This window comes from Thamnophis sirtalis, unplaced genomic scaffold (genome assembly GCF_051295495.1).
Source record: "Thamnophis sirtalis isolate CommonGarterSnake01/CBP01778 unplaced genomic scaffold, rThaSir2_p1.2 scaffold_2, whole genome shotgun sequence".
Taxonomy (NCBI): domain Eukaryota; kingdom Metazoa; phylum Chordata; class Lepidosauria; order Squamata; family Natricidae; genus Thamnophis; species Thamnophis sirtalis.
The window spans coordinates 68,239,318-68,259,201 of NW_028261382.1; the positions used below are offsets into that span (position 1 = coordinate 68,239,318).

Below are 19,884 nucleotides of genomic sequence, written 5' to 3' on the forward strand. Positions count from 1 at the left end.
TCTGCTAACTGACTTAAGTGAGATGGATGGCAGATCTACTTAGAGACATTAGGGGCTTTGACTGCACACCATTGGCACCAATTGGATTTGGTGTCAGAGCGCAGTTTTTAATGCCCTGGATCAGAAAATCACTCCTGGGAGCTTGGGTATCTCCCATAAAAACATCAGCATCCAATGGTGAACCTCTAAATAGCTGACTAGATGGAATGACTTCTCAGCTGGTCTTCATTAGGAAATTATTTATAATGTTCTGTTGGATTCATTTAGAGCAGGGATGTCCTACCTTGGTAACTTTAGGACTTGTGGACTTCATAGCTAGCTGGGGAATTCTGGGAGTTGAAGTCAACAAATCCTAAAATTGCCGAGGTTGGACATTCATGAATTAGGGGAAGATGTCCACCTAAAAAGAAAATCTGCACACATTGGTCCTCCTAGCAACTGCTCTTCCCCTTTATACAACTCAGAGTTGCCCTCTATCCAGGCACGTGTGTCCCAGAATCCCTTACAAATGTCGCAAAGATGCTGAAACGCTGAGCTTGTTGATCAGAAAGTTTGGCAGTTTAGTGGTTCGAATCCCTAGCACCGTGTAACGGAGTGAACGCCCATTACTCGTCCCAGCTTCTGCCAACGTAGCAGTTCAAAAGCAGGTAAAAAATGCAAGTAGAAAAATAGGGACCACCTTTGGGGGGAAGGTAACAGCATTCAGTGCACCTTAAGCATTGAGTCATGCCGGCCACATGACCACGGAGACGTCTTTGGACAGCGCTGGCTCTTTGAAATAGAGAAGAGCACCACCCCCTAGAGTCAGGAACGACTAGCACTTATGTGCGAGGGGAACCTTTACCTTTAATGTTTTTAACTAAAATCTTCTCTTTATTTATTTTCAAACCTGCCACTTCTCCATATTCTTCTATTTTTCTTATTAATTTAGGTCCTATTACTAGTGGATCTTCCACAATAAAAGCTAGATGGTATGCAAATGCCTGTAACTGGTAGTGTTTCTTTTTAATCTGTTGATCGTTCATTTCATATTACGGGCTCAGAAAGAGCAAAAGCTAGAGTAGCTAAGGTTTGGACGCCTGCTCCTTTCTTCGCCTTGACTCCTGAAGGGCTCCGTGCATCTTACGCTCTCCAGGTTGGCAAATAGATGAGCCACCCTGGTAAGAATGCCAGGCCTTCTGTCTTGGGGAGTTCCCAGCCCTTGTGTCAGGATGCTGAGTGATCTGGAGTTCTTGCATGTTAGGAACTGAACTGGCCGGGCAGGCTCCTGAGCACAGAGCTCCTCTCGCTGAGCAGCAGCCCAGCCACTCCTCCTCCAGCGTCTCCTGCCAAGTCACCTGCTGCAGGACTACAAAAACCTGCCACAGCTACTGCTGCAGGGCATGTGCAGTTGGGCTTTCCTCCGCGGCCACTCCGGAGAGGAGCTGCCTCTGCCAGAGCACCTGCGGGGACTTAAGCATCATCCCTGGATTAGGAACTCGATCTCCAAGTTACATATTATTCAAAAGGGAAGGGGAAACATTTATCATTAACTGGGCAACTCAGCCAGGTATAAGAAGAAGCTGATCAGCCCAGATCTGGAGGCTCTGAAACTGGCAAGATGACCACCCCGGCGGCTACCACTGTCCTGGCCCAACAGGAGTCAACCTCCCCTCAAATCGCAATTGCAAATGCAGCTGACATCTCGGTCATAGTCATCTACTTCCTCGTTGTGCTAGCGGTTGGCCTGTGGGTAAGTGTCACTTTCTTTGCCATCATTGGTGGGGTCCAGGTAAGACGGCGGAAGTAGCTTTTCTGGAAGATTTGGGTCCAGGAACCAAATCCAGGAGGGCCAAGTAGAACGGTTGCAGGAACTGGGCATGGCTAGTCTAGTGAAGAGAAGGACCAGGGGAGACATGATGGCAGTTTTCCAATATTTGAGAGGCTGCCACAGAGAGGAGGGTGTCAAGCTGTTTTCCAAAGCCCCTGAAGGCCATACAAGGAATAATGGAAACTGATCAAGGAGAGATTCAACCTGGAAATAAGGAGGAATTTTCTGACAGTGAGAACAATTAACCCATTGAACAGAAGTTGCCTTCGGAAGTCGTGGGAGTTTCATCCCTGGAAGCTTTCAAGAAGAGACTGAACTACCATCTGTCAGAAATGGTGTAGGGTCTCCTGCTTGGGTTAGGAGGGTTGGACTAGATGACCTACAAGATCCCTTCCAACTCTGTTATCTGTTATAGCATATGAAGAACGGTTGCAGGAACTGGGCCTGGCTAGTGAAGAGAAGGACCAGGGGAGACAGGATAGCAGTCTTCCAATATTTGAGGGGCTGCCACAGAGAGGAGGGGGTCAAGCTATTTTCCAAAGCACCCAAAGGCCAGACAAGGAATTATGGATGGAAACTGACCAAGGAGAGATTCAACCTAGAAATAAGAAGGCATTTTCTGACAGTGAGAACAATCAGCTCATGGAACAGAAGTTGCCTTCGGAAGTTGTGGGAGCTTCATCACGGAGGCTTTCAAGAAGAGACTGAACTGCCATGTGCCAAAAAAGGTGTAGGGTCCCCTGCGTGGATGGGACATTGGACTAGATGACCTACAACATCCCTTCCAACTCTGTTAATATATAATCTGTAATCCCAGGGAGGTCTGGGAAGGACCAAAGCTCTGCCATCCCAGGGCTGCTGAGCAGGAGATGGGGAGTTGCAGAACAACGGATGGGCCAGAGGAAGGGAGGGGTGGGGGTGTTACTGGGGAGCAAAGGTGGGTGTTGAGGTCACAGAAGAGAGGAGGATGCCATGGGGACGGAAAAGGCTTCCCACTGCTCTGCCCTGGAGGGGTGGGTGGGTGGGGTAGATCCCATCTTTTCCCACTGCTTCTTCCTCCTTTGGATAGAAAATTCCCACCTGGGCGGGGAGTTTCAAAGGCCATCAGGCACTTCCCACCTGAGAAGGAATGTGATGGGCTGTGAGAACAACCTTGGCAGGCAGGAGGAGCAGCTGGAACCTTCTGAAGAACAGAATCTGAGTACAGACCAGAAATGGAAATGGAGAACAGGTCTCAGGGGGGGCATCCATCCCTAAGCGATGTGGTCATAAGGTGTGACATCATGTGGCCACACCACTTAGTGACGGTACTTCTGGTTGAGAATCCATACCATTGTCGAGTGTGAGATTTGCACTCTTGCTATGGACAACCTCCTGCGGCTTCCAGGCTTCATTGCTAGTTTCGCTTGTGGGAAGCTGGCAGGGAGAATCACAAATGGCCACTACACAAGTATGGAGTTGCTGCGACTGTTGGAAGAAGACCAGGTGAAAGTGCCACTCATTCAGCATCATTGTAAGTTTGGACAGGCACTGGATGAGTGGTCATTAAGCAAGATCTACATATAAAGGCAGGGAGCTTCAGACTTTCAAGTTTCTGCTACTGTAAGTGGACCTTAAAGGTGGTCTTTGCATTCTTGGCTGTGATGTCCTGCCTGGACTACCTAGAAGGGTTAACAAGGTCTACCTTTGCAAACAGTCTGTGTTGGCTGGACAGGAGGCCCAAGGAACCACATATTGCCCCAGAAAATGGACCCAAGCGGTCAGGGTGTGGGTCTCTGCAGCCCCCTTTAGCATGGAGCAATGCTATCAGCAATAAAGAACGGTAGGAAGGAAACACAAGGCGGCTTTCAACTTAGAGGGGCACCGACATTCTGCACATGCCTAGTGAAACTCTCCTCTGTCTGTTCATGTTCCCTTGGGGGTTCTTGGTTTAAAACAGGCTAAGAATTTGATTCTGTCCCATCCCGTCCCGAGGCAAATCTCAGCCATGTAGCCCTTTGCCAAAGGCCAGCTGCCAAACTCCAGGGAGAAGCTGGCTAGAGAATCCTGAAATTGGAGTCCTCCCATCTTAAAGTTGCCAAGGTGGGGAGGTGCTCGTGTGGGCAACATCTTCTGGGCCTCCTCCCACGGGGAAATTGCCCCAATGAATGAAGCCTGGAAATCCCCAGAAGAGAATCTGCTGCCAGCTCAGAGGGAGAGAGCAAGGAAGCATCCATGGCCACCATCGCCAACCTCCCTGGGCAAACAGCCTGGCCCAGGAACACATGCCAGGCAGGATGGGGGGGGGCAGCGGGAGGGTCTCCGTTCAAAGGCTGGAGAGGACTGTGGGGAGGGGGGGTCTTTCCCAAGATGGAGACAGGTGGGAATGCCAAGGAGGGTGAGGCTGAAGCAGAGGCCGGACAGGGTGGTGGTGGGCAACTCTCAATCCCCCCCCACAGGCAGTTTGCCAGGACCTACAGCCAGCCTTGGGCAGCACAGCAAAGTCCCATGCTGGGGAGGCATTCTGGCCCTCAATGGGTCTCTTAGGTTGCTTCCTGGGCTCCAGACTGTCCACTCGAGAGGAAGCCCAGCCCACTGCAGGGAAGGCCATGGAGAGGCCAAAGGGCAGCTTGGCCCTTGCTTGGGTGGCTGGAGCAGCAAAGGAGGACTTGAGGGAGGCAAGGAGGGAGACTGAGTTATTTTGCCATAGGAAGAGCAGATCTCACAGCCAGTTGATCCAACCACTGGCAGGAAAGCAACCACAGCAGCCACTTAGGGAGCAAGTGGTCAAAGCCTTTCCTAAGCCCCAGACTAGCTTCTCAAGACAGGCACCTTCTTCTGACCAAAGAAGCCCATGGACTCAGCAGGGGTGCTGGGCAGCCTCTTACACTGACGGTCTTTACACTTCTGAAGGTGGGAAGCCCAGAGAGGCCCCAATCCCTTCCTTCTTCTTAGGACCTACAAGGACCGAAGGTCTTTATGCCTCTCTTAGACACCCCAAGAGCTGAGTTCCCTTCAAACAAACCAGGAACTCCCTGCTTCTGAACCAGAAAGCTAAACCTTCCCCCTGCCCAGTGTTGGCTGTCACTGAGTTTTGTGGGTGCTGGGGACCCCTGCCACCTCCAAGAAACAGCAGACCTGCCTTTCCTTTGGGTCAGCAGAGGCTAAACCAGGTTGCTCCTGCATTTGAAAATCAGGGAAAACGAATAAAGGCAATGAAAGGGATCCTTTGCAACTCAAGTTCCAAAAAAGGAGAACTTTCCAGCCCCATCTCAAGAAAAGGCCTGGGCATCCCGTGCCCAAGAGCTTGCCAAGGGGACATTCTGGCCAACTGTTCCTTGGCGCCCTCCCAGATACGCTTCGGAGTGGGCAAGCAAGCAAGGCTTCCTGGGCAGGCTGAAGGCCTGATGTGGGAAAGAGCTCTTCTTGGGCCCCCAATGTTTCATGCTCCAACTGGTCTTTAAGCAGTTTGAACGGGAGCATCTTCAACAGCCACCCTCTCCCTTGCTGGCTATTGCAGCCTGGCCAGGGGAACAGGGAGTGCAGAAGAGACCGGACCTCAGTTCCTTTCCCCTGGGGTCAGCTGCCCCAGTGCTTATCCCTGGAATAGAAGGCAGGCCCAAATCCAAGGAGGGTGCCAGGACAAGTGTGATGGCCTCAAAGGCCTCATCCCTGCCCCTGCTGAGCTGGGTGCCTGAGGGCTGGACTCCCGAAAGAGTTCCTGGGGCATCTTGAGGAAGTGCCCAGTCGGGTGGGCAGATGAGGTATCTCTCCCTCTAGTCTTTAGGCTCACACACCACACTCAGGTGGGCAGACGTCACGCGTGGCTGAAGAACTTGGCGCGCCGATGTCCACCCTTCGGAAAGTGGCCAAGCTGAGCAGCCCCGGCCTGAGATGTACTTCCACACTGGAGATGCTCTCAAGACGAAGCCCGTCTGAAGGGACACCCCCCCCCCTTGGGCAAGTGGAGCCATTTGCGGGGGATCAATCCTGTCTCTTCAGGTGGTAAAAAATCTGACTTTTTTGGGGTGGGGGGAAGATTCAAAACTGGGCCCTTGGATCAGTGCAGGCCTTCAGAAAGTGGGGGGGACGTCCCTGTTCCAGCTGCCCCTCCCTTCCCCTCCCAGCGGTTTTCTGCAATTTGTGTCACTCAATATCCAGGAAATGCTTGTCTGCCTAATGACTTGTGGTTGAAATATGCACGAGAGGCTTTCGTCAAGGAAGCTCCTTCTGCATGGAATGCTCTGAGGTGGGGCACTGGGTGGCCACTGCTGCTTTGGCACTCACTTTTAATGGATCTCGTAAGAGCAGCCTCCAGATTTTAAAACGCTTTGGAAATCTTTGTGGAAGAGCACTTGGGTTCAAAAGGCCTGTTTTTAAAAACAGGCCCTGGAAATGAACGGCCCCTCCTGCTTGCAGGTCCAGGGCAGGAGCCCCTCTCTGGCGGGGCCAGGCAGCTGCTCATTGTCAGGGGCCAGCAGGTGACTTTGGAGTCTTCAGTTACCTGTGACAGATGGACCAGCCACCTGTTGGCATAAATCTCTGCTAAGGAAATTCCATCCGGGCAGCCGTTTTGGTCAGTTGCAGCAGAGACAATTAAATCGGTCCCAGTCCGATGATAAATTGTGGCTCTTCCGCTCTTTTGCAACAAGCCTTGGATGCCTCGCCCGGTGGAACTGCCACTGCCCATTTGTAATAGCCACCGTTGCCCTCCGTCTCTCCGTGCAATTAGCACAATGGATGGATGGCAATCACCTGAGGGATCACGCTAAAGGCGAGGGACACAAAGACACAATATTTACCTTCCTGCTTTACACCAAGGCCTCTTCTGCTGGAAGCCACAAGAACCCGAAGGCAGCCCCTTAACTCCCCCCCCCCATCTAAATCACCTGAAGAATTTGGATGATGTCCAACGCGGAGCACGGAAATGCTTTGAAACCAGATGATCTACTGTCCCTTTATGCAAAACCTCTGGTGAGATCATTAGAAAGAGAAACAGGAGAAGCCAAATGGCTAAATGAAGCATCAGTGCCAGATACCGAGAAGCCTGTTTGGATAGCTGAAAGAGAGGACGCATTTCTTGGAGGAAGTGAGGCTCATCAGAAAGAAAGACCTGGGAGGGCGTGTCACCTCCTAGCCTCAACTCTATGCAAAACAGACGGGAGAAACTGTCCCCACCTCGGCTGTCATATCCACAGGGACAGTGTCTGTTGCCAGGAAATAACAATACACCCTCTAATGCCCTTTAAGTGGTATTATAGTAATACCTTTATTTAAAAATGTTTACATGTAGGAAGAAAAGACATTCAGACATGAATCACATGATAAAAAGGATAAATGCAACCAACACCCATGTAAGCAGGTATGAACACCAAACAATCTAGCATAAAACAATATCCTAATCAAGGAAGTAAAGGCAAAGGTAGATTCCCCTCACACATCTGTGCTAGTTGTTTCCGTCTCTCCCCGTTTCAAAGACAAAGAGGCAGCGCTGTCCTTGGTCATGTGGCCGGCATGACTCATTGCCAAAGGTGCACGGAATGCTGTTTGGTGGTGGTTCCTATTTTTCTACTTGCATTTTTATATGCTTTCAAACTGCTAGGTTGGCAGAAGCTGAGACAAGAAACAGGAGCTCACTCCATTATGCGGCGCTAGGGATTCAAACCACCGAACTGCTGACCTTTCTGATCGACAAGCTCAGCATCTTAGCCACCGCACCACCGCATCCCTATAATCAAGGAAATTCACACACCCACACCCCAATTCTGACAGAACAAACTACTATCTTTAAATAGGGAGGAAACCTCACTTGCACTGATAATATTGCCTAGTTGGGTAAGGAAATGTCTGCAAGGTAAAAAACTCAGCTCGAGAACACCAAATGCTACTTTAAGCAACTTTCCTTTTGGAAGCAACTGGGATCTTTCTTTTGTTTTATCTATAGGACACGTCATGATAAATTATTTTTCTGATCCTTTTCCTCCTCCAGATGTCAAATGCCAGAGAGGTTATTAGACATGTGTGTGTGTGTGTGTGTGTGTGTGTGTGTTTGCATGCATGTGCACCTTGAAGTCGGTCCTGGCTGAGTCTGTTCTTGGCAAAACTCTGGGTGGGGTTGGTTCTGTCTCTTTCCTGGGCTGAGAGAGGGACTGGCCAGCTGGCTTTGTGCCCAGGGTGGGATGAGTCTTACCACTCCTGGCTCAGCACAAACTGGTCCACAGACTGTGTGTTGTCTTCTTCCTCACCCAAAATATGTGTGTGTGTGTGTGTGCGCGCACGCACGCGTGTGGGTGGGTGCAAGAGAGAGATAGAGGGAGCGAGGGAAGCTCAGCTCCACTCCTTCATTCCGGGGACCTCCCCTACACCCGTGGGATTCCCTGGTGCCCCCCCCCTCCAGAAGCTGCCCAAGGCTACTAACCAGGCGTGGCTGGTGGAGATCACTGGGACGGAGCTGCATTGGAGACAAACTATCTCCCCCCCCCCCCATTGAAGGCAATCCCTCTGTGACCAATTTTTCCGCTTTCCTTGCCTTCAGGCCATGTACTCCACCAACCGTGGGACCGTCGGGGGATTCTTCTTGGCTGGCCGGAGCATGGTGTGGTGGCCGGTGAGTTTCCCCAAGGGAGTCCTTTCCTCCCACCGATCTCCCTCTCTGGAAAGGCAACATCTTTGCTTTGCGCTCTCCTACTCTAGGGGGGGGGGAGCGGATGTTCTGCAGGGCAGGAGCTTCCTTTGGCTTTAGGGCAAGAGAGGCTTCTGCACTGCAGCTCAGAAGCTCCAGAGGAGCCCAGCAGCTGTTTTCCTTCCACCACCTTCTCCTGACGGGGCCTCCTTAGTGGATTTCAGATGTCCCCAGATGATGTCTTCCCTTTTCCCTCTCCTTCAGAGGCAACTTTTCCTCTGGAGGCTCCCAAGTGTCCCCTCGTTGCTGGGTCAGGAGTGGGATCTCCTGCTGGCCACTTGGCCTGTGATGGGAACCCTCCCAACTCTGTTGGGCATGGCTATCCATGAGCATTCTGCTTGGGCTGCAGGCAGCCTGGACCCCCGACTCCCATGGTGCTTCCTTTAGCCCCTGTCGAGTCCTAGGTGGCTCCACTGAAGCCATTATTCCAGCCTGTGTGGGACCACAAGGTTGCCCCACCCCCATCACCCCACCTAAAGAGGGACGGACACACACACACACACACGTCCCTCACATCCCCCCAAGGCAGCCACATCCATTCACTGCTTTCCACCCCCAGGAGCATAACAAATTAAAGTTTAATTTGAATTGTTTAATGGACTGCTAAATTGGCCACACCCACCCAGTCACATGACCACCCAGTCACGCCCAGCCTGTCCAGGGCCCCAACAGTCTGAGGGGCCGTGAATTGGCCCCCGTTTAAAAGGTTTGAGGACCCCTGTGCTAAGAAATCCATTTATAACTAACTTTCTGGCTGGTTCCCTCTGCCCTCGCTACCCAGCTTAGCTTCATGCCACCCCTGCTTTACTCACTGGAGCTGCCTGAGTTGATTACCTGCTTCTTTGAAGCTCCGTTTCACTCCCAAAGGGGCGCGTGCAAGCACTCACAATCAGCGAATGGCTTGTGAGCGTAAGTGCCGCCCACCTCTGATTAACCCTCCGCCTGATCTGGATTCCATCCCTCTGTTGATGTAACCTAGAACTATGTCGGCTTCTTGTCAGCTGCAGTGCAGAGGCCGACTGAGGTTAGTGTGAGTGGCCCATATTTTGAGCCACTTATCTGGACATCATGATGGCCCTTTCCTAGCAACTCTGTGAGGCTGACAAGTAGCTGCGACCACAATTGAGCCTGAGCGGTTGTAAGTCCGGGGATTGCCTGTATTTCTGGCTGAATCTTTATTGGCTGGAAGGAGAAGCTGGATGGTGGGAGCCCCTAAAGTCCTTCATCTTTCGTGGCCCCTTTGGGCCCCTGACCCAGGGCTCCCTCTCTTTCTTTCTTCCTCTCCAGATCGGGGCCTCTCTCTTTGCAAGCAATATCGGCAGCGGCCACTTTGTGGGCCTGGCAGGGACTGGCGCAGCTGCAGGAATTGCCATCGGAGGCTTTGAGTGGAACGTAAGTCCTTTCCTCTTTGGTCAGTCCTGGGTGCGAATCTCCACTGGAAATCTCCTTCTGAGCCCGTCTCTAGGCTCTCCAGGGGGACCCTGGGCCCCATTAGCTGGAGGGGGGGGGTGGATGCCCAGGAGGAGGGGCAAAAGACCACTCAAGCCCCTTGGACGCCCCACCTGGAAGAAGAACTTGCATGGGCTGGGGCTGGGCTGCTTTGGTGGGTGGGGGGCTCTTCCCCTTCCTGCCTGGCCCTGTGGGAGAGACAGAGCCAACCCCTCTTCCCCCTCCTCTCTTTTAGGCCCTGGTGATGGTGGTGATCCTTGGCTGGGTCTTTGTGCCAATCTACATCAAGGCTGGGGTGAGTAGACAATTCAGCGATTCTGCTGGCTGCTTTGGGTGTGTGTGTCCGTGTATCTGTCCGTCCGTCCGTCTGCCCGTCCCCCCCGAAGAGATGCTGCCTTGTACTGGGAACTCTGGGCAGGCCAAACTATCGGATCACCACAGAAAGTTGAGATTAAATCCAAATTAAAAGAGAGAAGGAGGTTCTACAAAATGGGCAGATGAAGGAAAACAGGGAATAAGACACTCATGTGGTTTCAGCTTCCCACATGGTCCTATCTGGTCTCATAAGCCTCATTCATTAACACCACACTTTAGCACTAAAATGCTATTTAATATGCCACTGTTTCAATAGAGCAAACATTTTGAAGATGCAAAACATTAAAATATTTAAGGTAAAAACTTTTCAATCAATGAGATGCTTGATTAAGATCACAAGTCAGTGCCTCTAATTGGCTTCAGTGAGTTCAGGAATAGAGCGTAGTTGAAAATAATAAAATATCTTATGCTTAAAATCAGTAATAACTTAAACTGTTAAAAATTTGGGTAACAGCAAGAAGCTGAGTTCAATGTAGAGATATTTTAGACTGTGATTGTCAAAAAGTTATACCATGTATGGGCTCTGGGAAATCGGGGGGGAGGGAAGGGAGGTGGGGATCTAGGGGGAGGGGGGAGGGGGAAAATATAATATGTGTTAAATTTTAAAGCATGATTGCACTTGTATACTGTGGCTTTTTAATGTTAGTGTCAAACAGAACAAACTGAATATATTGGAAGGTAATAGAAGTATACCGAAGGGAGGAGCTGAGTGAAAGAAGAAGGAGAGTAGAGAGGGTGAGAGAGAGGAGGAGGAGAAGGAGAAGGAAGGGAGGGAATGGATTAAGAGAGGGAGTGATAGGGTTAGGGTTAGATAGAGGGGGAGGGGAAGTAGGTGTAGAGGGGTATGAGAGAAGGAAGAATGAAAGTTGGAGGGGGATGAAAGAGGGTGTATGGTGGGCTAAGGCGGTATATTGGGTTTGTATTGTAGGGGGCATTTTCTGTAAAAGTGAGAGCTGTGTTTATTACCCAATGTTATATGCCTCGGTTATGCACAGTAAACATGTGATTGTATAAATGAAATGGAAATAAAAAGACTTGTGGGGAAAAAAAAATATTATCCACCATATTTGGTGCTTCTTAAGGCAGCGCCTGCTTTAAGCTCCTTGCCAGGTAACGGTGGATCCTTATGTTCAAGTAAATATTTTCCATAAATACCATCTGGGGCAGGGAGGTTTTTTTTCTTCCAAGGAGAAAGAAAAGTTCTGCCAATATCTGTGCAGAAAAATGCGGGCGAATCTTTCGGCTGCCCTGGATGGGGGACAGTCAAGTGAGCGTGGGAGAAACTCTGCAAAACTGGGAGGCTTGTGAATAGGCCCAAGAAGGCCCTGGCCACTGCTTGCCACAACTCGCTTGGTTCTTTCAGCCTGCCCCAATCAGTCACTCTCCTGGGCGGGTGGATCTCTGCTCCGGGAACAGCTTCTGTGTTCTAGACTAACTTTCCAGGCGCATGGAACAGCTCTGCCGGCATCTGTGGGGCCAAACCTGGTGCAGGAAATTCAGCCGTGGCCAAAGGTTATGTCTCTCCAGTGAGCTCTAGTCCAGGAGTGTCCAGTCTTGACAACTTTTAAGACTTCTGGACTTCAACTCCCTGGAAAAGAAGGAGGGAATTGCCCCATCCAATCCTGACGCTCCCTCAAGAACCCCAGAGGCACCCCTGGCCCTCCCCACCCCCTGTGGCCTCAGGGAGCTCCATGAAAGTTCCCCTGATGAAGTTCTTCTGTGAGCCTGCTTGGTGGGGCCCGGAAAGAGATTTAACAAGAAGGCTTATTCACAAGAAGAACATCTCTGGCCCTGTTGCCCTTCCAGGATGCTGGCCAGATTTCTCAGCAAGTGGCCCCCAGTTCCAGGGTTACCTGGCTCTTTTCTTTTTGTCACTTAAAGACGTCCAGCAGAATCGCTCCTGTGGCCCTTCCTCCCCCTTCTCAAGAGTGAAGGCAGGGATGCTCCGCTCTGCACAGATGTCAACTCCAAGAAGGAGAAAGAAAAAGCAAAGTGGGGGGAGGAAGGGGCCAACCACCCTCTTCCTGGTTACTCTCTAAGTAGCCTTTTGGGTAGTTGGGTTTCTAAACCTTGGAAAATTTAAGACGTCTGGACTTCCAGCATTGCAGGCTGGAGAATACTGAGAGTCCACACATCTTCAAGTTCACAAGGTCGAAAAATGCTGACTAGAGGTTCTTTATGCATGGTGGGCCTAAATTAGCATCTCTCCTTTTTCAATCCATGCTTCTGCAGTTCTTGGGATCCTCCCCCCCTCACATCAGCACCTTTTCTTCCCTCACAGGTGGTCACCATGCCAGAGTATCTGAAGAAGCGCTTCGGAGGGAAACGGATCCAGATCTACCTGTCAGTCCTGTCTCTGCTCCTGTACATCTTCACAAAGATCTCAGTGAGTTTAGCAGCTGAATCTTCTCCAGGCTCATAGAAGAACTTCATGGTGGGACCTTCATGGAGCTCCCTATAGCTCAGGCACACGGTGTCCCTCCACCCTCAGGGGGTGGGGAAGGGCTGGGGCTTTTGAGGGAGTGTCAGGGGTGGAGGGGAACTTGAAGGAGGGTCTTGGGACCCTTCCAATGGGTTGGTAGTCATGCAATGGGCCAATTGCCTGGGGAGGGCTGGGTATTCCCACATCACAACTTCTGGGCTGGATGGATTGCAACATCTGGGCTCCTGCACAGCGAAAGCCAGTCCCAGATACCTGAGCCCCCCATCTTCCCATGGAACTCTGAGGGGCCCAGTCCAGAAGGAACTCTGGTCCCTCACTCCCAAATAAATGGCTGCCAGAATTCGTTCCCAAAGCAGATGGCTTCCTACAAGCCCTTCTTTTCAGGGGTGGAGGTTGCAAGAAGCCCTGGGGGAAGGGGGAAGAGACCTAGAGCTAGTCAGTCTCACTCGGCCTTTCTGTCTCTGTCTCTCTTTTGACAGGGCACTGTTCCTTGCAGATGCCCTATGATGCTACTCTTTGCCCTGGTAAACAACGGGCTGGAGTTAATTGTGCCCATTAAACCAAGGCCCCTGCCTTCTCTCACTAGCTGGCAATAAAAGATCTCTATCAGGGTTAATGATTAAACTGTAATGGGATGGGAAGGAACCCCCCTCCCCACACACACACACCCAAGAAGCAGGGGACATGATGGGAGTGGGAGAGATGTGGATGGTTCTGCCTTGATGGGCGAGCAGCTGAATCCGAAGAAACCCATGCTGGAGCCTTTTGGCTACAGGCTGCCTCCTGGAGGGGCAAGGAGAGGCAGGCCCTCCGTTTCTTGCCAGGCAGGCAGTACCAAAGCAACAGGAATAATGCCACACTCTGTTAGGATGCAGAGTCTGTTAGAGCCCCCCCCCATCTTTTTGCCAATTAGCACAACCAGTTCCGAAGGGGAGACCCCTTCCCTTTCTCAGAGATCTCAGAGATTCTCAGACCTACCACAGCAGGTTGCTTGAGGCCATGAAGGAGGCGCAGGTGCCAGGAGGGAGGTGGGGGCACTGCTGTTCCTGTAAGCAGCACTTTCCAGAAGCTGCACCTTTCATCCCACACCTGTAATGACCTCTTGGGCACTGGGGGAGTGAGAGGGGAGGAGGGAGTGAGGCCAGGACTGAGACCAGCCTCCTACTGGGGCCCCCTTTGTGGGTGCTCGAGTGCCAAGCCCCCCACCCCACTTGGCTGCACAGAAGGAGGAGGAGGGGGCGCTCACAATCCATGGCAGGAGCAGGCTGGTGTCCAGGCCCTCCGGGGGAGGAAGACACAAGGCTCTGGGCAACTCCCCGGCTCTGGAGGAACCTCTCTCCCTGCACCCCCTTTTAACTCTGACTCCCTAAGCCAGAAAGAGCCTACAGGTGGCTCCTCTTTGAGCAGGGGCTAGACTAGATGGTCTCTAAGGTTAGGGTTGACCCTTTCCGCTTCCAGGAGGCAGAGGCTGGTGACAGGGGAGACGGCTGATCCAGGGTCAGCTGCCGTACCTCCTCCTGCCCCCCTCCCCTCCTGCTTCTCTGGGGCACCCCTGTAACCAGGCCCCACGTGCAGCACAGCCCTTCCGGGTGGGGCGGAGGGAGAGGCCCCTGGAGGGTTTTCGCAAACTGCCCTGGTGCTCTGGGTTAACGGGCCAATTCTTCCTTTGCCCCACAGGCAGATATATTTTCTGGAGCCATATTTATCCAAATTGCTATGGGACTGAATATTTATGTGGCCATCATCATCCTGTTGACAATCACGGCCCTTTACACCATCACAGGTGAGTCCCATTGGCAGGTGAGCCTCCCAGCCCTGATGTCAGGCTCAGGGCCCAACCTCTCAGGCCCCCTTGGCCCCTGGGAAGCCTCCCCGTCTGCCCCCTGCCCATTTCTCTGCATGAGGGGCATCCCAATGGAGAAGCCCAAGGATTTTCTCGGGGGTGGATGGGCTTGGCCCTGGGCCACCTCCCTCCCCTGATTACAGCCTTCTGCTTCTCTCGCTCTGTCTGGCAGGAGGACTTGCTGCCGTGATCTACACAGACACACTGCAGACCGGCATCATGTTGGTGGGATCCATCATCTTGACTGTCTTTGGTAAGCCCGAGTTCAAAGCCAGCACCGAAAGTGCCTTGCCCCCAGGTGCCCCATGGCTGGAATGAAGGGGAGGCCTCCAAAAGACCCTGAAAGGCTTTTGATGGATAGCTGGGAGTTCCTTTCAAGAAATTGGTTATGGGTGCCAGAGGACAAGCCCCTCCCTTCACTGCATGGCAACCCCTGGAGGAAGGGCCTGGGTTAGGCAGCTTTCAATATGGTAGGCTGGCCCTTATCTAGTTTAATTTTCAACATATACGTGAGAAATCATTCGGCAGCACTGCGGTCAAGATCATCCATGTGGATTTGTGTTTACCGGACATAGTTTGGAAAAGAACAGAACAGAGCTGGAAGGGACCTTGGAGGTCTTCTAGTCCAGTCGCCTGCTCAAGCAAGAGACCCTATACCATTTCAGATAAGTGATTGTCTAGACTCTTCTTAAAAGCCTCCAGTGATGGAGCCCCCACAACTTCTGGAGGCAAGCTGTTCCACTGGTTAATTGTCCTCACTGTTAGGAAGTTTCTCCTTAGTTCCAGGTTGCTTCTCTCTTTGATTAGTTTCCATCCGTTGTTTCTTGTTCTGCCCTCTGGTGCTTTGGTTGACCCTCTCTTCTTTGCAGCAGCCCCTCAAATACTGCAATATTGCTATCATGTTCCCCCTAATTCTTCTTTTCTTTAGACTAGCCAAACCCAAATCCTGCAGCTGCTCTTCATATGGTTTAGTCTCCAGGCCTTTGATCATCTTAATTGCTCTTCTCTGAACTTTTTCCAAAGTCTCAACATCTTTATTTGTAGTGTGGTGACCAAAATTGGTTGCAGTATTCCAGGTGTGGCCTCACTGGGGTTTTATAAAGCGGCACTAATATTTCACGTGATCTTGATTCTATGCCTCTGTTTAGACAACCCAGGATGGTATTTGGTTCTTTGGCTTACTGTGCTCTGTCCATGAGAACTGTGGCTGAGGCCTCGTCTGTTGAGGGGATGGAGATGGTTTGGTCCTTCTTTGGTTTTTGAGACCGCTCTGTCCTCTAGTTTGAGCTGCTTCTGTGTTCTTCTGGTCTGTGGATCGGCTGTTGGCCTCACCCCTGGTGGTTTAAGCCACACTTCCAAGGCTGCAGAGAATTCTGACCGACTTGCATCATCCATGTTTCTTCTGCGGATGTGGTCAGTGGGAGAGGGGGGACATTGACAACCAAGTTCAGTTCAGGTGCCTCTTTGCTTCTGGGATTCAGCTGAGAAGTTTGGTTTGGAATTTTGTTCTGCTTTATTCAGCTTGTTTTAGCGATGTAGTCTTGGTGGTGATTGCTGGTGTCTGTGTATTCTGGCTTGTTCCAGCTCATGTCACCTATGATGTGCTGGCACTTATTTAGTCTAAGGTCAGCATCCCTGAGCATTAGCGGTATCGCTGCTTTGTTGAAATAATGAAATCTTGATTTTTAATTTTGCAGCAGTTGTAAAAATGACATCTATTTTTTTTCTTGTTTATTTCCCCTTGGCGTTTGTAAATCTAATAAGTAAACAGTACAGACTGGTTTTAAAAATTGTGGTGGTTAACATGCTATGTGAACCCAGCAAATGGTTCCGTACAGCATGTGAACTGAGAAAATGGTTCACTCACTCTCAGAGTGAGCATGTTGCACGAACACAACCATTGCGTATTCAGCTGAATACACAAACCAAGTTTTCTCCTGCAGCATAAGGATTGGAGGCGTTCTTTTTAAAGCAAAACTGAAGCTCCCAAACCTCCAGACTCAGCTGTGGCCAGAACTGGTCAGGTTCCAGGATATATCTTCTAGGAAATGGTCCAATTCTGCCTTTATAACAGTCCCCTGAGCTAAACATGGGTTTGTGGGAGAGGAGAACTTCTGCTTTGTCACAGACTTCCTTGTCCTGACCGATTGTATGACCTTCCGCAGCATTTACTGAAGTCGGAGGATATGAGGGCCTGGTGGAGAAGTATATGAAAGCAATCCCATCCAACATCTCCTACGATAACGTGACCATCCCTGAAAAGTGCTACACTCCCCGTCCAGATGCCTTCCACATTTTCCGGGACCCGGTGGACGGCGACCTCCCTTGGCCTGGACTCATTTTTGGCTTGAGCATTCTGGCATTGTGGTATTGGTGTAGTGACCAGGTAGGGTTATGACGCTCTTGGTATTTTTGATGTTCCCTGCACAGAGGTCTTCTCTGTGGGGTCATCCTGATCCTGTGCTTGGAGACCTAAAGAGGCAACACTTTGGTTTGAGGAAGTAGGACATTAAGTTCTGAACTTGTGGGCCCACATCAATGTCCTAGCTCCACCTTTCAATGTGGGCTTCTGAAGATGAGAGGGGCCTAGTGCTGGGCAGAGGCAGGCTGATTCTGGTCTTTGGATGCCATCTGGGAGGACATCACCAGTCCCAATTCTTATTCTCTGGCTGGCATTTAAATAAATTCATTAAATAAATAAATAATCCAAACATTCAGAGATTCTGCTTCCAAACTATGGTTGATTGCATGATGTCGAGTAATTTAACTGAACTGTGGCTTATGGAATGAAGCTGATTTTCAGGATACACCGAACTGTAAACTAATTGGTGCAACCAGAAATTGAAACTCTACTTGACTAGTTTGTGGCTCAGTGTGTCATGTGAATCTAGCCTGAACATCTTACTCAAAAAGCTGCACCAGCGACTTCCAGTGGCACCGTAGGCGTTGAAGGATGTTCCTGTGGGAATGCCAGCCTTGTGATCACGTCTAAGCTGCTAGAACAGCATAAATCAGCTGTCTAGTGGCTTGAAAACTTTCTCCTTGGGAAAAGAGGGGGAGATGAGCAGCCGGGCAAGGGTAGAGCTCCCCATAGACCCCTAGGAGCAATTCTGGGGCTCGAAGGGTGAGACTCCCCCAGCAGCCCAACAGAGCTCTGCATCAGGGACGCTTCTGCTGTAACAGAACAAAACGCCACGGCCATTCCTTCAATCAATGTTTTAATCTACACTTGAATAAGAAGCAGGCAGAGCAAAGACAGGAGTGATTATAATTGCAAGTACAAACTTTAAGTCTGATGTAGTATTACTTCCTTCTGTGAAGATTGAGGGGAACAAAAGGGTAATGAAGATGGCGTCTGGAAGTCAAAGGGTGTGGTGAAAGTGAAACTTAAAAGGAAAGTATTTGTTAAGTACTTGTTAACGTCGTTAAAAGAACCAAGAGCTCAAGATTAAAAAAAAACAGTATTGGTTTACTAATAAACTATAAGATCTAACAAATTTGGGGATGAAGTGGTCTTTTTGGACTCAATAATTTGGCTGTTGGAAAGTGTGATTTAAATATTTGTAAATGGCTTCAAAACAAATAAAAATAAGTGTTTCTAAAAGTGCTGGAAGTCTCCTAGCCCAGCCACCTAAATTGCAGTCTTTATTACCTTCAGTGGATACACAAACAGTGACATTTGAAGCCCTCCAAGGCGCTTTGAAGGCACAAGCCTCTGTTTTGCAAGAAAAAATTATAACTGCCCTTAAAGATGTGTCTGACGAAATGTCTGAAATTAAGGACTTAATCCAAACTGGCAATCAACAAATAAGAGAGGACATAGTGGATGCATTTAAGGGTTTGTTTGGTTATGTAACATCACTGGAGGATAGGGTGGAAGAAATTAATCAGTCTAAGGTGAATTTGGAGAACAAGGTTGATGAGGCTCAAATCAAGATCGAAAAATTAGAGGCAGAAGTTACAATGGTACAATACAGAGCTTTGAGAATAAGAGGCCTGAAAGAAAATAACCAAGAAAATTTGAGAGAGATTTTTGCAGAAGCCTTCGCTCAGTTAATTGGTGAACTAAAAGCAGAATATGATTGGCAGATTGATAAAATTTATCGTGTTAATTCATGGATTGCGAGACAGAGACAACTACCAAGAGATATTATAATCTATTTTGTCACCAGGAAAACAAGGAATGGAATATTACAAGCGACTTACAAAAACAAGCTACAGGTGGCAGGACAGGAGGTGGCAGTACTGAAGGAAATTCCCCCTAAAATGTTGAGATCCAGAAAGGACTATGCATTCTTAGTTGATGAACTTAGAAATTGCCAGATACAGTATAGATGGGAGGTTCCAGCCAGATTAGTGGTGAATTACTTAGGAGAAAGATATCGTCTTATTTCAGTTTGGAAGGCAAAATATTTTTACAGTAATGTACTAAAGGCTGGATACCCACCATCTCCAGGATAAATCAAAAAGAAGAATCGGAAAGACTAACAGGATGTGAGATAGTAAAAAAGGTTATATATTTAGGAGTTTATATTACAATTTCAAATGGGAAATTATATTATAATTATGAACCATTATGGTACAAAATACAGACAGAGATGAATACATGGGAAAAATTACATTTGTCTTTGCTGGGAAGGATAACAATAGTAAAAATGAATGTCTTGCTTAAGTTTTTATTTCTTCTTCAAATGATACCAATATTTTAAAAAGATGCAAATTTGGAAGAATGGTAGAAAGGTATTAATAACTTTGTTTAATAATGATGGAAACATGGGAAAAGATTTGGGTAAGAAATGTAAAATTTATGCAAGTTTAAAACTTGAGAGAGAATTTTTATAAGATGTTTTATAGATGGTATTTAGATCCTAAAAAGTTAGCTTGTATGTATCCGAATTTATAATTCAAATGTTGGAGATGTGATTGTGTTGATAGCAATAGCAATAGCAGTAGACTTATATACCGCTTCATAGGCCTTTCAGGCCTCTCTAAGCGGTTTACAGAGAGTCAGCATATTGCCCCCAACAATCTGGGTCCTCATTTTACCCACCTCGGAAGGATGGAAGGCTGAGTCAACCCTGAGCCGGTGAGATTTGAACCGCTGACCTGCTGATCTAGCAGTAGCCTGCAGTGCTGCTTTTAACCACTGCGCCACCTTGGCTCATGCTAAGTATTACATACATACATATGCTATGTATTATCATGTATGGTGGATTTGTAAAAAAGCTAAAGCATTTTGGATAAAAATATGGTGGATTATTCAAAATATTCTTAAAAAGAGGATAAAGCTGACTCCTCAATTG

The 19,884-nt window shown here is 49.3% G+C and overlaps 1 protein-coding gene across 1 annotated transcript in view; it reads left to right on the top strand.

Annotated features, from left to right (window-relative positions):
* Nucleotides 1-1,357: 1,357 nt before the first annotated feature.
* The window catches only part of LOC106548726 (sodium/glucose cotransporter 1), a 29,339-nt gene continuing 10,812 nt past the window's right edge, over nucleotides 1,358-19,884 (top strand). The window contains exons 1-8 of the mRNA XM_014066169.2: nucleotides 1,358-1,732; nucleotides 8,325-8,396; nucleotides 9,759-9,863; nucleotides 10,156-10,215; nucleotides 12,577-12,681; nucleotides 14,416-14,521; nucleotides 14,754-14,834; nucleotides 16,747-16,967. Coding sequence (XP_013921644.2) covers nucleotides 1,601-1,732; nucleotides 8,325-8,396; nucleotides 9,759-9,863; nucleotides 10,156-10,215; nucleotides 12,577-12,681; nucleotides 14,416-14,521; nucleotides 14,754-14,834; nucleotides 16,747-16,967 — 882 coding nt within the window. The 5' untranslated portion in view covers nucleotides 1,358-1,600. The remainder of the gene's footprint in view (nucleotides 1,733-8,324; nucleotides 8,397-9,758; nucleotides 9,864-10,155; nucleotides 10,216-12,576; nucleotides 12,682-14,415; nucleotides 14,522-14,753; nucleotides 14,835-16,746; nucleotides 16,968-19,884) is intronic.